This window comes from Nelusetta ayraudi, unplaced genomic scaffold (genome assembly GCF_046127955.1).
Source record: "Nelusetta ayraudi isolate G7.1 ecotype Tasmania unplaced genomic scaffold, CSIRO-AGI_Nayr_v1 ptg000033l, whole genome shotgun sequence".
Taxonomy (NCBI): domain Eukaryota; kingdom Metazoa; phylum Chordata; class Actinopteri; order Tetraodontiformes; family Monacanthidae; genus Nelusetta; species Nelusetta ayraudi.
This window is the reverse complement of record NW_027466083.1, coordinates 7,523,211-7,539,338: the sequence shown is the minus strand read 5'-3', so window position 1 is coordinate 7,539,338 and position 16,128 is coordinate 7,523,211. Positions and strand designations below refer to the sequence as shown.

Genomic DNA, 16,128 nt, shown 5'->3' with positions numbered 1-16,128 from the left:
ATGTATATCTGAATTCAGAGAAACAATCAGGAGTCGGAAGTCTGCTATGTTAAGCTCCCGCCTAATGCGGTTTTTACTGACAAGCTGTTATTTAAAACTATTGCAACATTTTGTGAATTCTGTGTGCACTTTCTGTCTGATCTGCAACCGCTTTCTTTCTGTTTGTATTTGTATAAAAGGACGTGTTTTTGGACACTTTTGATGCAAGTCATTTTTGAGAACAAATATTTGTTCTCAATATTTGAGTCTGGTATGCACTTCCTATCTGTGGCCAGTGAGGGGCGGTCGCAAACCACTAAAGCTGCTATGTTTACGTGAAATGAGAGTCGGAAGAATTCATCAGGTTTCTCGTCTCAGTGTCTCGGAACAGATTTCTGTTCTTACAGGGAGACGACGGTCGAGGTTAACCAGGTTGAAATTAAAAAAAAAAAAAAAAAAAACCTTCTGAGAAGTGAAAAGGTCGTCCCAGCCAATACATTTAATCGTTTCACTGCGAACAAAGACAATCTGGAACCACAGAACAACACAGCATTTCTTCCTGCGCGCTGATCATAGTATAAGGTAGTTGCTTTTACGTTATTAGCCATATCGAATTTTTCGAGCGCCAGCTTATGAATTGAATTCACTTGTACTACTGCAGTTTTGGTTTTGTCCTTTTTTTTTTTTTTTTTTGCTACGTTTAAATCACTCACTTTTTTTTTTTTTTTTTTTTTTTTTTAAGTATATCAATAAGTAAACAGATTGATTTAATCAACGATACTTCCTCCATTCACTACAGGTTGCAATTCACTGAGTATGCGGAGCTCTGCGCTTGTCAGTGAACGCAACGCGGGCGGGTCTGAGGCGGAGGTGTTCTTTTTTTTTTTTTTTTTTTTTTTTTTTCCTCCTCGGCGGCGGCACTAGTTTGTGGAGCCGAGTCTTTGGAGAGTGGCGCCGCGTGTGCTGCCGTCTGGCGGGTCGATTCCAGGGCCGATCGCCGATGTATTGATCTCCAGCCTGCGGGCAGCTGCAGAGGTGAGTGACGGCGGCGTCCGCTGCGTGCGAAAGTGGACAGATGCATGACCTCTGACCTCGGAGCAGCCCCGAGTTCCAGGTTTTGTGTTTGTTGTGCGTGTTTGGTCACATAACGCAGTTACGGCCATTTGTTCAAATTTCTTTTCTTTTCTTTTTTTTTTTTTTAAGAATTGCGACCATTACAATCATTTCCCCGTCTAAAAACGCGAATCATTGTTAGTTGTTGGTTGTGTTTTTTTGTTTCGTTTTTTGAGATGCGCCGAGGACAGAGATTAGATCCCTCCCTCCGTTTAATGTTCATGCTGTCATCATGATGGGTCACTTTTTGCGGATCATTTCAATTTGCACAACCTGCCTGGAACTCAAAGTGGTAACTAGTGTCGGAGGAACCCGCTGCTGCTCTTCATTATCCATCCCGTCCTGTTTTTAATTTATTTAGTTAGGTTTTTTTGTTGTTGTTTTTTTTGTTGTTTTTTTTAAAGAAGAGAGCTACTGAGCTAAAGTCACTTCCTGCTCGGATCTTCCGCAGTTTGCGTCAGGGCCCTCTCCCACTGTCTGCTGCTTGGAAATGAAAAAAATAAATAAATAAATTTAAAAAAAAAAAAAAAAAAAAAAAAAGTGACTTCGCAGGACACACATACAAAGATGCGTTGTGTGTTCACAGAGTCACGTGATGATGTTGATGAGTGCCCGGACTGAATTTATTAATAAGATTGAAAAGTTGAAAAACCAGACAAAAGATTAAAAAAAAAAAAAAAAAAAAAAAAAACGTCCTTGTGTCCTGTCTCTTTTCAGACATGGGTTACGTGTGGCTGGTGTGTCTGTGCGCACTGCACGTGTGTGTTGAAGCTCACAGCCCTCAGCTGGACAAAAGTGACCATGGCCACCTGGACCACCGACACCATCACCTGGTTTCCGACGACAACACAGCCTCAGGTATGACACACTCTGTCAATGTGTGCGTTGTCTTGTCTTGTCAGTCTTCCAGCGCCACCATCTGTTCAACCTGCGCTGCCGTTGTGTCTTAACGCAAACCACCATTGTTCATATTGACCGCAGGCCCCACTGAACACGCCAGCGTGCGTTTGTGAGCATGTCACCTGGAACACTTACATTTTCTGGTCCAAACCATGTGAACTTTCTCATACCGCTTAGGTTTGTCTGATAGTGGGGGTGCCACTCTAGAGAGAACTTGGAAGGTTAATAAAGTTGGTCACTCCAGCGGACATTGTGACCCTGTTGTCTCCGCCTCTGCCGCGCGGCCCTCATTTCTGTATTCTAACTGAAAGGCAGAATTCTGTGTGAGTGACGTAGAGATAGCGTAGGTGCTAACCGCTAGCAGCCACACCACAGCTTCCTGGTGGTGACACGTTGGTGATGTCAGTGGAAGTATGTTGACAGAAATAACTTCTTTGTTCCCATCCAGAACTTGCATCATTTCCTCAAACGCCAAATCCATCATGTTTCTTTTAAATTGGTTTTTCTTGTCCTTACCTCTCAGAAGCTAATGGGGTCTTCTGAAGTGTTCGCTATGTTTCCTGAAACTTGTAAGGTTTTCTTGAGGGGGAAAGACGGTAGAGGCTGCGGTGGAAAAGGTTGTGTATAGACTGATGTTCAAAGTGTGACTTTGACCTGACCTTCCTCCCCTGTTTTAATTCTATTATCTCAGTATTTTTATCCTCACAGCTGCTAGTCCTAATCCTCGGAGTAAACTTGCATCACCTGTTGTGCTCCTGACCACCTCTTCTTCTTCGGTGGTGTCGCATGGCATGGGCGTCGGATTTATTCTGGGAATCGGAGGGGTCGGCCGGTCCCACCTTTTGTTTCGGTTTCTAATGTGACGTGCATCAGATTTCACTGTCTGATAGGCAGCAACACAGTAAGCCTGCTCCTCTTTATGAATGCTGCCTTTTAATCCTGCCCCAAAACTGACCTGCCACCGTCTAAAGCAGAATTTGTCCTGTGGCCATGGATACAGTCAAGTAGCTGTAGGCTCTTTGTCACCCCTTTGGAATCAACAGATGTAATACCAACCTGCGCTGGTGATGTCAGCATGCACAAACACATTATGAACTATTTGGACAGCTTTTACCAAGTTGAACAGAACCCAGTGCTTTACCACAGAAAGTGTTTTTTTGTATTTGTTCTTTCACTATTTGCAATGTTCTAAGCAGAGTACTGTGCTTGTTCAGTACTGTTTAACATGTTGGCAGTAAGCCTGAGAACCTGTATCTCAGTCCGCCCATCCTTCCATCTTCCCATTTTCTATTGGCACCTATCCTGCTCTCGCGCGCACATCCTCGTCAGCTGCAGTATCACCCGCTCTTGTGTCGACAACACCCAAAATGATCTCTTGTGGTTCGGAAGCGTCACCTGGCTGCCACGCCATCTGCACATGTGCAGAGCAGGTAGGAGCGTGTGCACTGAGCACAGAAGCGTTGGTTTGTCAATCAACCGCTACTTTGGATCCCTCCCTTCAGAAACCTGCTTGTTCAGTTGTTGGAGCTGTTGGAGTTTACAAAGACTTTACATTTCTTTCCTGAGGCAGAGGCAATACATGCCTGTGAGAGGATTAATGGCGAAATAACATGTTTTAGCCTTGGACAGTCAATGTGATACAGTTACCACTCACGTCCTAGCTTTAGCCTCACTCAGTTGGCACAATATCAGGGTGGTGAACTTTAGCTGCAGCCCGATGTCTGTTAGCGCAGTGTAATCCATTGGAACCTGTATAGCTTGAGTCAGACACGGTTAACATGTCGTGAAGTCCTGGGATCCTCTGTGTCTCTCCGCATGATGCCGGGACTGAGACCAGTTCCAAGTATCACCAGCGACATTCTGTTTGACATTGTTGCAGAGCCACAATCGGCCCACGTCTGACAGAAACGTCTGACAACGCTGCCCCGCACAAGCTTTTGTGCGGTTCTGTTTTATTTATACTGACGCGCGACACATTGTCAAAAAGTATTTGTATGGTTTGGTATTATTAGCTCAGAAGAATCTGAGTATGTGCCTGAAATGGTGGCCACAAATCTTTACACACAGCTGAGGGGCATTTTAATACATTCAGTGTCTCTCTCTCACTCTCTCTCTCTCTCTCTCTTTCTCTCTCTCTTTATCTAACTCATGCACACATGCGTGCTCGCGCCCTTCAGTGTGATCATGCAGAGACACATTGTGAAGAAATGACCAAATGTAGGCATGCAGTGTTCACTGCCTTCAACCTGTTTAAATCTGCCGTGTTTGGGATACTTGGCAGATGGATGTGATGCTAGCTTGCTAACTGATGCTAAGCGGATGGAGAAAAACTTCTTCTCCTCAAGACTAAAGCAAACAGCAGCGAGTAATCCCCCTGGCGTCACGGTGCTGTCTCGGTTTGGCTCGCCTGCAAACATTTAGCTTTGTCCGCTAACACAAACACACAACAAAGTCACATTTCCCATCATAATTCTCTGCCTGCTAACATGTTAGCGCTTCAGGGGCCTGACGTTTCTCTGTGCGTCTCGCTCCGCTTCCCTCCTTCCCGACGTCACTGAGGCAGAACAGTGAGACGTCTCCTTCTTTGACCCAAACAAAGATGGCAGCCAGAAATAGATGGCTGTTTATGCGCCCCGTTGCCGTTTCTGGCCTCAGGAAGCGCTTGGCGTTTGTCAAAGTGACAGTCTTTACCTGCAAGGTTCATCTGCTGAATATCCGCAATCTGAGTTCTGGATCCGATTCTGGAGTTCTCGCCGAGAGCAAACAAAGCATTCAGACTGCAGAAATGCTATTTAAAGAGTCAATTGGTGCATTTAATCTCGCCTGTGCTGTAAGGTGCATTCAACATCACGAGTCTCGTTCAGTTCTTCTCATTTATGCATAAGCAAGAAGGAGAATGTGTTGCACAGGAATTTGCACTGACTGTCCATTGTGTTGCAGATCTGTGTGCAATAGACCAGCAGCTCTGTCAGGACGAGAACTCCCTGCTGAGCTTCGAGGCGATCTGCAGCATCCACAAACTGATGGATGATGACGCCGACGGGACGGTGGACACAACCGAGACGGACGGGGTGAGACACTTCTGGCCCACTTTGTCAACACTGCACCACGTTTTCAGTTGAATAACCAAGTGCAGGCAGACCGACTGCAAGTGGCACTGGCAGAACTTTGATCTCATATTGAGTTTATTGCTGCTTTTTGATCAAAATAAATATTTGTTTCAGCTCTCACTGGCACCAGGGCAGCGGAAAGCCTTTTTTTTTTTCTTTTCTCCCTGCCACTGTCGTCTTGTTTGTTTGTACTCTGTTGTAGAACATCTAATGAGTAGGTCCGCACCGTGTTTGTTTATGTTCCATCCACTCCTGTGGTGGACGGGCCTGCAGCTCAGAACATGCTCGGTTTGTGTACAGTGGAAGGTACGCAGAGGGAAGACCTTTCTCTTTTTAGTAGCTCCCAGTTCGTGAGTGCGTTCCTGTTTGAGAGTCGGTCCGGACTCGTGCCAATCCCCTCTCCGTCCTCAGTTTCTCAGGGAGGACCTGAAGTACCACGACTCCACGGCCAAACACAGCAGCTTCCACCGGGCCGACCTGCACATCAGCGTGGAGGACATGTGGACCACCTGGAAGAGCTCTGAAGGTGACCCATTCTCGCCGTGCCTCCAATGTGACGGGGGAGGACGGGAAGAAAAAAACCCGATGCTTTGTGTTGTAACGGAAGCTGTTCCTGTTCTCAGTGTACAACTGGACGCTGCTGCAGGTGGAGGACTGGCTGCTGATCAGCGTGGAGCTGCCTCAGTACACGGAAACCTTCAGAAAACACCAGCTGGATGGAAAGGCCATACCCAGGTGGCGAGCTCCCGTTAATCTATTTGAATCATTGTGGGCGGTGGAGAATATACTGCCCCCTACCTGTGTGGTGGCACATCTTGTGTGACAAATGGAGCCTGTGTGTGTGTTCCAGACTGGCTGTGAAGAACTCCACCCTCATGGTGTCCCTGCTGAAGATCCTGGACAGAAGCCACGCTCAGAAACTGCAGCTCAAAGCGCTCGACATCGTGCTGTTTGGGCCGCCGCCAGGTCCGTGCGTCGACATGTCATCAGTTTTCCGCACATCGGCACGCGTGTTTATCCGTGTTGTGTTCGGCAGGACGGAAGAACCCGTGGAAGGACCTGCTGCTGGGTGTTTCCATCCTGATGGCGCTGGGTGGCTGCTGGTTCGCCTACGTCCAGAACAGGAAGTCCAAAGACGACCTCGGGAAGCTGATGAAAGACCTGGAGGGCCTGCAGAGGGCCGAGCTGAGCCTGCTGGAGCTGCAGCAGAAGTGAGTCCGTCACGGTCCAAGTCGTGCCGTCCAGAATCGTCGACCATTTAGTGTGAAAACAAGCGAGGAAGCTGATTAATTGCTCACATCAGCAGAATCCTTCCTTATTATGAGTAATTTTGTCGTGTGTGTGTGTGTGTGTGTGTGTGTGTGTGTGTGTGTGTGTGTGTGTGTGTGTGTGTGTGTGTGTGTGTGTGTGTGTGTGTGTGTGTGTGTGTGTGTGTGTGTGTGTGTGTGTGAACGCGAGAAGCGTTCAGTCTGCAGTCCTTATATGGGCAAAGAATAACCGGCAGCTCAGTCTGCACACACACACACACACACAACTTGCGCACACTGTCAAACACTGTGTGTGTGTGTGTTAGCATGCTTGCAGCATGCTATCTGGCGTCACAGTTCTTCTTCTGCTGATTCTGTCATCACAACAAGCTATAAATACTGCAGGCACTCTTACAACACTTAAAGATTTTAGTCCCTTTTTAGTTCTGCTTACGTTTATGAATTGATGTGACTTCATCAGTGTGGCAGTGACAGTAACCAGTCACTCTGCTTCCACCAGCTGGTCCGTGCTGAGCGTCAGCAGATCCCATCCAAACAGGTGGCGATGTGAGGTTAACAAGGAATCATGTCGTCCCCCGGAGGTTACACACTTGCATTCCTCCTCCGGCCCTCCCCTCTCCTGACTGACACTCTCCAGTCTGCCACTGAGAAGCATCTGGCTGAGGGTGCAGAGCATGGATGTATTATAAAAAACTGCATACCGGACTGCCAATATCGTGCGGCAATTTATTCCAGTGGCCACCCGAGGTACTGCAGCCAAAAATCCCCTGCAGCCCAAAAGCATTTTTCCAGTAGACTACAATATAGAAATAAACGGCAGGATGCCTCTGACCTGAAAGATGATTCATTATAAATATTTTGAAATGAATTGAAATGAATTGAACTGAATGGGCCGCCATGTTGGATCCTGGGGGCTTGTTGCAGAAGGGGTGGAGCCAACGGGACTTGGCGTTGTTACAGGCGCGGGTGGACGGACTTGATTTTTGACAGCAAAATTTGATGTAGTTTTGGTCATAGTCCTTTGACTGAAGTGTTATTTAGTTTTAGTCATAATCTAATCATCTAAATTATTTTAGTTTTAGTTGACAAAATATCATAATCATTTTAGTCGACTACAATCAGAGTAGATTTCGTCGATTCCTTATTTTCTTTCATAGCAAATGTGAAGTGCATCCAAATCTCCTGTCACCTCTTCCTCCCCGGTGTTGACATACGGTCTCAAATTAGTCTGTACCAGATAGTCTATGTGTACATACTCCTAGTCTATGTGTACGTCCTAGTCTATGTGTACGTCCTAGTCTATGTTTACGTCCTAGTCTATGTGTACATACTCCTAGTCTATGTGTACGTCCTAGTCTATGTGTACGTCCTAGTCTATGTTTACGTCCTAGTCTATGTTTACGTCCTAGTCTATGTGTACATACTCCTAGTCTATGTGTACGTACTCCTAGTCTATGTGTACGTCCTAGTCTATGTGTACGTCCTAGTCTATGTTTACGTCCTAGTCTATGTGTACATACTCCTAGTCTATGTGTACGTACTCCTAGTCTATGTGTACGTCCTAGTCTATGTTTACGTCCTAGTCTATGTGTACATACTCCTAGTCTATGTGTACGTCCTCCTAGTCTATGTGTACGTCCTCCTAGTCTATGTGTACGTACTCCTAGTCTATGTGTACGTACTCCTAGTCTATGTGTACGTCCTAGTCTATGTTTACGTCCTAGTCTATGTGTACATACTCCTAGTCTATGTGTACGTACTCCTAGTCTATGTGTACGTCCTCCTAGTCTATGTGTACGTCCTCCTAGTCTATGTGTACGTACTCCTAGTCTATGTGTACGTACTCCTAGTCTATGTGTACGTCCTAGTCTATGTTTACGTCCTAGTCTATGTGTACATACTCCTAGTCTATGTGTACGTACTCCTAGTCTATGTGTACGTCCTCCTAGTCTATGTGTACGTACTCCTAGTCTATGTGTACGTCCTAGTCTATGTTTACGTCCTAGTCTATGTGTACATACTCCTAGTCTATGTGTACGTCCTCCTAGTCTATGTGTACGTCCTCCTAGTCTATGTGTACGTACTCCTAGTCTATGTGTACGTACTCCTAGTCTATGTGTACGTACTCCTAGTCTATGTGTACGTCCTAGTCTATGTTTACGTCCTAGTCTATGTGTACATACTCCTAGTCTATGTGTACGTACTCCTAGTCTATGTGTACGTCCTCCTAGTCTATGTGTACGTCCTCCTAGTCTATGTGTACGTCCTAGTCTATGTTTACGTCCTAGTCTATGTGTACGTCCTCCTAGTCTATGTGTACGTCCTCCTAGTCTATGTTTACGTCCTAGTCTATGTGTACGTCCTCCTAGTCTATGTGTACGTCCTCCTAGTCTATGTGTACGTCCTCCTAGTCTATGTTTACGTCCTAGTCTATGTGTACGTCCTCCTAGTCTATGTGTACGTCCTCCTAGTCTATGTGTACGTCCTAGTCTATGTGTACGTCCTCCTAGTCTATGTTTACGTCCTAGTCTATGTGTACGTACTCCTAGTCTATGTTTACGTCTTCCTAGTCTATGTGTACGTACTCCTAGTCTATGTGTACGTACTCCTAGTCTATGTGTACGTACTCCTAGTCTATGTGTACGTACTTCTTGACCGCGTTGTTCTGATTGCTTTTCTTCCCAACTCCTCCTGCCACTTTCTAAATCGTCATTTCCTTCCACAAATGAAATGAGCTCTGATTGGATCTCGTCTTTGCCAGACATTTCTGTCTCGTTTTTATTCGTTGACAAAAATGTCAATACACCTCGTCGTCGTCTTAGCCCGAATTAATGATTTTTTATTTACTCATCGTCTCGTTTTAGTCAGAAAAAAAAAAGGGACAACAACTATGACGAAAACTTTTCGTCAACAAAATTAACACTGATGATTGGTGCTCGCTGTGTCCGTCAGGCTGCATAAGGCGCAGGAGGAGCAGCGCTGCGTTCAGGTGGAGAAGGTGAGGGTGGAGGAGGAGCTGCGGAGTGAGATCGACTCGGCCAAGATGGAGGCGCATCGGCTGCGGGATCTCCGGGAGGGGACGGAGAACGAGAGGAGCCGGCAGAAGTACGCGGAGGAGGAGCTGGAGCAGGTTAGACGAGTGGGTCCAAGCCGTCGTGGGGAGTTCTCACCCGGGCAGAGAGTGAAGGTCACCCGTTGGCGGCATCGTCTTGCGGCAGGTGCGCGTGGCTCTCAGGAGGGCGGAGAGGGAGCTGGAGTCGCGGTCCCGCTTCCCGCCTCCGGAGACGCTGCAGACGTGGCTGCAGCTCACGCACGAGATCGAGGTGCAGTACTACAACATCAAGAAGCAGAGCGCAGAGAGGCAGCTGCAGCAGGCCAGAGATGGGGTGAGAGCGCCCACATAACCACACACACACACACACACACACACACACACAGTTTGAGGAGGAGGATGATGATGATGATGATGATTATGATGATGATGATGATGATGATGGCGACGGCTGTGTTGTCCAGGCTGAGAAGATCAAGAAGAAGAGGAGCTCTCTGTTCGGGACGTTCCACGTGGCCCACAGCTCCTCGCTGGACGACGTCGACCACAAGATCCTCAGCGCCAAGTGAGTAGCTCCCTGTTTGCAGAGCGCCACCCACACTCTTTTGCAACTGTTCGTTGGACAATAAAGGCTTCTGATTCTGATTCAGCTGCTCCCTACAATTCAGAACTGACCCAGTGAATTGTGCTGCACTAAGGGGCCGTTTACACAAATACGGGTTTCTCTGAAACTGCTAAGACCGAAACCGCACCTTTTCAAAAACGCTCCTCAGGAGGGATAAGTTTGAAAACGACGCCTTGCCCGGCTTCGTGTAAGCACAGAAACCAATCTTTTTTGGAAACGCTGATGTCACAGCTCCAAACCCCTCCCCCCGCCCTGCCTCTCATGAACTCTGAACTCTTCCACTGACGCCCTACCTTGGGCGGCCGTGAGGTGCAGACGACCACCCACAACAACAACGGCGTCGCGCAATGGACTTGTTACTGCTACTACTGATCAACCTGCAGTCTTCCCATTAACCTCCACTACAACAAATTGCAAACAATAGTGAACAGTAACACACGGTGCTCGTGGATCGATCGTGGATTGTGTGCAACGTGAAAATAAACACACATAACAAACATAAGCGATTTGCAAACCTCCAGTTTTACTTTTTATTGGTTTTCTTTTGGGTGGCGGACTGGGATATTGAGGCAGGAAACCTAAATGACTTTTACCTTAACATGGACCTTTTACTGGGCTTTGTGTTCGAAAGTAACTCGAAGCCGAAGTTCAACTCTGACGTTCATCCACACCGTCTTTTCACAAGCAATCTTTCCTTCTGTGATCCGTGGTGCTAATGTTGTTAGCGAGCTACTGCTTCTTTAAAGCAGCTCAAGGTAACTTTCGGTGGGAATGGAGAAGGGACGAAGTAAACACGCTGCAGCGCTACCTTATTGATGTGGGAAAATACAAATAGTGGCCTACCTGGAGCGCTCATATGTGTTCAGGAAAAACACCAATCTGAAATGCAAAACACACTGACAATAACGTCGTAGCAAACGTTCAACACCTTTATTACTTTGTGTTTCATCGAGGTTAATTATTGGGTTCCATTCCGTCATTTTACAATCTTATGTATTTGTAATAGTCGTATGTAAAACCGCCTCTAAATAAACGTGTGACGTTGCAGTATAGTGGTTCGTCCAGCGTGTCGGGTCGCGCTTGAAAGCCGAGGCGGCACCGTTGATCCTATTAATCACTAACACTTTACTGAGTTTGGAATCATAACTTTATGGTCGAAAAGTTACCTAGAGCTGCTTTAAACATGGCGTGCTTCAGGTGGTCTTCTTCTTCTTCTTCTTCTTCTTCTTCTTCTTCTTCCTCCTTAATGGAATAAACTTGCGGCGCCATACCAGGCCTGGCATAGGTACTACATCCTAAGTCCCGTGGAAATATTTTCACGACTCTCTCTCTCTCTTTCTCTCTCTCCATGCGATCGAGCCTAACTACCTTCGCGATCGACAGGTAGATTGCGTGATTTATGGCGGGCCGGACAGAGACACGCAGCGGGCCGGATGTGGCCCACGGGCCGTACTTTGCCCAGGTCTGGTGTAAACGGCCCCTAAGAGAGCAGAGACTCTGCCAAATATAACCAGGCAAAGGTCACGCCGTCAAGTCGTTTTAACGAGAAATAATCAGGGCCCCCCTCTCTCGCCTCTTTCTCTCGCCTCCCTCCCCGCCCCTCCCCCCCCCTCAGGCAGGCCCTGGCCGAGGTGACGGCGGCCCTGCGGGAGAAACTCCACCGCTGGCAGCAGATCGAGTCGCTGACGGGCTTCTGCGTGGTCACCAACCCCGGTCTGCTCGCCCTGGCCTCTGCCCTCAACCTGGACCCGGCCTTCCTCGGCCTGCGACCTCCGACCCCCCAGCATCTCCTCCTCTCGGACGACCTGGACGACATGGACGAAGACATTCTGTCCCCTGGGACGCTGAAGTGTAAGTCCGGGTTGCGTTTTTCTGTTTGTTGCCGAATCAGGTAAGATACTGTAAGAACTGATTGACTTTTCTTCTCCATCAGGGGCTGTGTCCGAAATCACCCACTCGTAAAGGGAGTTCTACGCAGCCAACTGTGTAGTGCACTCATTAACCTAATTAAAAAATAAAACACAACTTTCGGACAGTGTTCTTGCCGCATTTAATGACATCGTCGCGGTCGGATTGTTAAAACGTCCCATCCGCAGGTGGTCTTAACCCAATATATACATCATTTTACGCACATATGTAGTCTTTTGACAAGCATAGTATTATATATAATGTTATACAAAGTGAATATCGATGTTCACTCAGAATTTGGACACCACTACAAAATGGCGCAGCCCCTGTATAGCACCCTACATAGTGAGCAGTGTGCAGTATTGGACACAGCCGGCCGGGGTCATTGCAACAGTGTGACTCGGGTGCTGCTTGTGGTGTCAGTAGTGTCGCCATAACAGTGTGTCAGAAAAATGGCAGTTGTGCTTGCACATGCTGATAAAGTGTTGTGCATCAACAGGAAGTGTGGCACGGTGACGTCTCAGCTCGTCCTCTTCCTGCTGTGCCTTGTCTGTCCTTATTTGACTGAATGCCACCAGCCGCAGGGTTCTTTTTCCTCGTCTGCATATTTTGTTTATTTGTTTGTTTTACTGTAGCGGTCTTCAGGAACGGTCACCTTTTCTCACCGAGGCTCACTGATGAACAAGCTCAGCAACCTGACTTCATCCATCCGTCTGTCAGCCCACCTGTGGCCCGCTCCCTCTCTTCAGCCTCCCCTCTGATTGGTCCTCTTTCTCTCGGTATCTCTCTCTCTCTCTCTCTTGATTGACTTCCTCCAGACGCAGCGTGGCAGATGGAGCGGCGGGTGAGCGACCTCTGGCCCCTCAGCGGTATCGGCGAGACCCAGTCACCGTGGAAACACTCGGGTTGGCCCCTCCCCTCCTTTGGACCCTCCCTCCCTCCCTCTTTTCTTTTTTTTTTTTTTTTTTCCCTTGTCCTGTCTGGCCATAATGACAAGCAGAAGTGTCTCTGAATGTCTATGATGGTTGACAGATTTTATTCTCAGAGGTAGATCTTGAGAGTGTGAGCCACACAGGTCGTTTCAGGAGCTACCTCTTGAGTGGTTTTATTATAATAGTCTTGGTGACATTCTGGCCATCACCGGACTGAGGGAGGGATAGGGGGGTGGGAAGAAAGTAGAAAGGGGAAGTGGATGATGAGAGAGGGGAGTAGAGGGGGCAACTGGGAATACTATCCAACTATTGTGTTAAAAGAGAACAAAAAAAATAACAGATCATAAATTTGCAAAGCCAATTGTCAGACACTGGGCTTATTCAAATGATAACCTGATTAATCTAAAGAGAAAAAGAAAGAGAAAATATATACCCTCCCTCCCTCTGATATGAGCATGTGTCGGGGTCTCTCTCTGTTTCCGGACCAAATAATTCCAATGAGCATGATCCAAGCACCTCATTTATAAAACAAACAAAGAAATGTGTCATCTCACTGTTTCTTCTTCTCATGTTTTCACCTTCTGAGCACCAACATCACTTCATGCCCTTGTCACTAACACTCCGTCAGGTCTGCAGCAGTTTGAGCCGCGCCCTCGGCACTTCTCTACCTTTCACACGCCTTTATCAGCCAGTTGGCACACAACTTCCTGTTTCTTCAAAATAAGACCAACTCTTCTGTCTCTCTCTTGCTCCTTTTGTCTCCTTGCAGCTCAGAGCCTTGTGCCCGTGCGACCGAGGATAGCAGACCCGAGCCTGGCGTTCAGCTCTCAGAGGTTGGTTGAAGGGCGGGACTCGCCTCAGCAGGAAGGGAGTGACCCCGTATCGTCGTCCCGCCCTCCCAGTGGCTATGGGCGGCAGAAACGCAGCCGTTCTATTGGCCAGCTGGAGTTCCTTCCTGTGCCCGCTCCTTCTCTCTCCTCCTCTCTGTCGCACCCCTCAATTGGCCCCACCCTCTCGCTCTCACCGACCAAAACCTCCTTCTCTACCTCTACCTGCGCTGAGGGCTGCACCCGTTTCTCCACTCTGCTCCTCCGCTCCTCTTACTTTCAATCTGTGGAGTCCAGCCTCCCACCACCAGGGGACGCTGTGACGAGGCGGCAACAGCGCTGTCGCTCCGGCAGCTTTGGGTATCTTCTCCAGCACGGCTGTGGCTCTGTGACTAATTCAATGTCCCTGTATGTGATCTGAGCACAAATGGAGTTAAGAGGCGTGTTAACAACCCTAGAATTGTCTCATGACTTCCTGACTTTTTTTTTTCTTTTTTTTTTTTTTTTTTACTTATATCACTTTTTTGTAAAACCACTCACATTATTGTGTTCATATCAGTGCTCATTTGGAAAAGAGATTAACTGTCTTGCTGTGTCAGCTAACTGTACTTTTTTTTTTTTTTTTTTGCATTTTCTGCTTTTTACTCACATTCTCTAAAATATACGGTGTAAGAAGAGTTTGCTGAGAGTTGACTTTCATTCTGAAAAAGCAAAAACAGGAGAAACTCCGGGGCACTCTCATAGAAAAGTTAAAAAGCCTTTATTGTATTCATTCGAACTGATTAAAAACTCTGACGCGTTTTTACAATCACGCCTTCCTCAGAGACTCCAAAACCATTAACCGTTTGAATTTCTCCTGTTTTTGCTTCTTCTTGGTGTTTCCCATCCAAAGAGCACCTCTAACTTACAAGTCCTGAGTCCAGTAAGCGCTCCTATATTGGCTTTTCTTTTAATTTTCACCCGACTAACACTCTCTCTTTCAGGGACATCATGAATCGCTCGGACTCGGACTCGGCCCTCCCTCACAGTGACTCTCGAGGTCAGCACAGCGCCAAGCCCTTCTTCCTGCCGTCCAGGCTCCACCCCCTTCAGGCTTCCAGGGTCGCGGGAGGAGCCCTGGAGAAGAGCTCGAGCCTGGGCGAGCTGAGGGGCAGTCCTGCGACGGTCATGGCCTCCTCCATCTCCACGCGCTCCCTCTGCGTCACGCCCGACTCCGTCGACAGCCCGCTCGTCTTCTCGTCCTCCGCCTCGTCCAGCTTGTCCGGCAGCTGTCGGGGGATGGGCGTCCAACCCTCATCCAGGAGGAGCCCCGCAGAGGAGGACGGCGGTGGTGACGACAGCGAGTCTTCTGGGAGCCGGAGGAGAAACGCTTTTAATAAGATCTTCAAGAAGAAGCAGGGACGCCACTGAGCGTTCCATACCTCCGACAACATCCATAACTTTGATCCAGGAACAAGAGGAACCACTGGTCCTGCTTCTCTCATGAACTCTGAACTCTTCCACTGATGATAGGTGCAATTCAGATCCACACACAGCACCGACAGTCACAACAGGGTGAAAACAGGCTAACGGTTAGGAAAGACTTGAGAACTTGGCAGATGGAAACAAGACTTCTTGTTCCTGCTGTGACAGAAAGACTCTGGGGTCTGAAGGTGGACTTTCTTATTTGAAATTAGACAATCAAGACAAAGGATTGGTTTGTCTTTCCATCTGATTCTTCAAAGTTGAGGCAAGACGGAAGACAACAAATCTGTTGCTCGGCTGCTTGGTTACAGGTTTGATTTCGCCAGCTCCTTCCTCAGGAACCGCACACCGACGACGTGAAGCTGCAGATGGCTGCTGTAACACATGACCAACAACCAAAGACCTGCACCGCAGACAAGTCCTTTGTGATTGGCCTCACACAAGCCAATCAGAGAGCCACACAAGGGTCGAGCTTTCCTTTTTAAGGTATTGTTCATGCAATTGTTGCTGCTGGTGGAATTATTTGCAGTACACTCCACCGGTTTGGGGACCACTAACAGTGTCAGGTCCATTCAGAATCTAGTTATTATTGTTGCTTTCAGGTTGTTTTGTCTATCATTAAACAAACCAAAGAGACACAGAGATGCCACTGTTTTTGCCCCTGCACCAACTGTATTTATACCCACTTTGTCTGGATATTTGTAGGCAGGTTGGCCGCCCTCTGCTGCGTGTCTTCGCCATCTTATCTAAATAAATTGATTGTCAAACTATGATTGACAGGTTCATGCTTCTACCAAGGATTGGAACCAAAGGAAATGGGAGGTGCTCTGCCACTTATCCAATTGTTGTTTGCATGAAAGCAAAGAAACGCACCCATGTGTGTGTGCGCGCGCGCACAAAATCAGCTGGTCATGTTTGCGCGAGGCAGGATCTTGAAAGGGATGTTGACT

At 47.6% G+C, this 16,128-nt stretch overlaps 1 protein-coding gene across 2 annotated transcripts; it reads left to right on the top strand.

Moving 5' to 3' along the window:
* Positions 1–854: 854 nt before the first annotated feature.
* On the top strand, positions 855–16,037 carry stim1b (stromal interaction molecule 1b). Of its 2 annotated transcripts, XM_076032070.1 has the most exons (14): positions 855–1,014; positions 1,810–1,950; positions 4,933–5,063; positions 5,514–5,628; positions 5,726–5,837; positions 5,953–6,068; positions 6,139–6,313; positions 9,323–9,500; positions 9,589–9,756; positions 9,887–9,987; positions 11,663–11,898; positions 12,774–12,860; positions 13,657–13,720; positions 14,698–16,037. In XM_076032070.1, exons 2-14 carry the CDS (start codon positions 1,812–1,814, stop codon positions 15,122–15,124), a joined length of 2,049 nt encoding a protein of 682 aa, XP_075888185.1. In that variant the 5' UTR covers positions 855–1,014; positions 1,810–1,811; the 3' UTR covers positions 15,125–16,037. The 2 variants fall into 2 exon arrangements, with proteins under 2 accessions (XP_075888185.1, XP_075888186.1); XM_076032071.1 differs by lacking the exon at positions 12,774–12,860.
* The last annotated feature ends 91 nt before the right edge of the window (positions 16,038–16,128 follow it).

What these genes read in the sequence shown, in the direction of transcription:
- stim1b (XM_076032070.1), top strand. Translation starts at nt 1,812, where the DNA reads ATGGGTTACGTGTGGCTGGTGTGTCTGTGCGCACTGCACGTGTGTGTT. An exon ending in GCTGTTTGGGCCGCCGCCAG is followed by an intron (nt 6,069 to 6,138) that starts GTCCGTGCGTCG and finishes TGTGTTCGGCAG; the next exon opens with GACGGAAGAACCCGTGGAAG. An exon ending in GTCCCCTGGGACGCTGAAGT is followed by an intron (nt 11,899 to 12,773) that starts GTAAGTCCGGGT and finishes GACTTCCTCCAG; the next exon opens with ACGCAGCGTGGCAGATGGAG.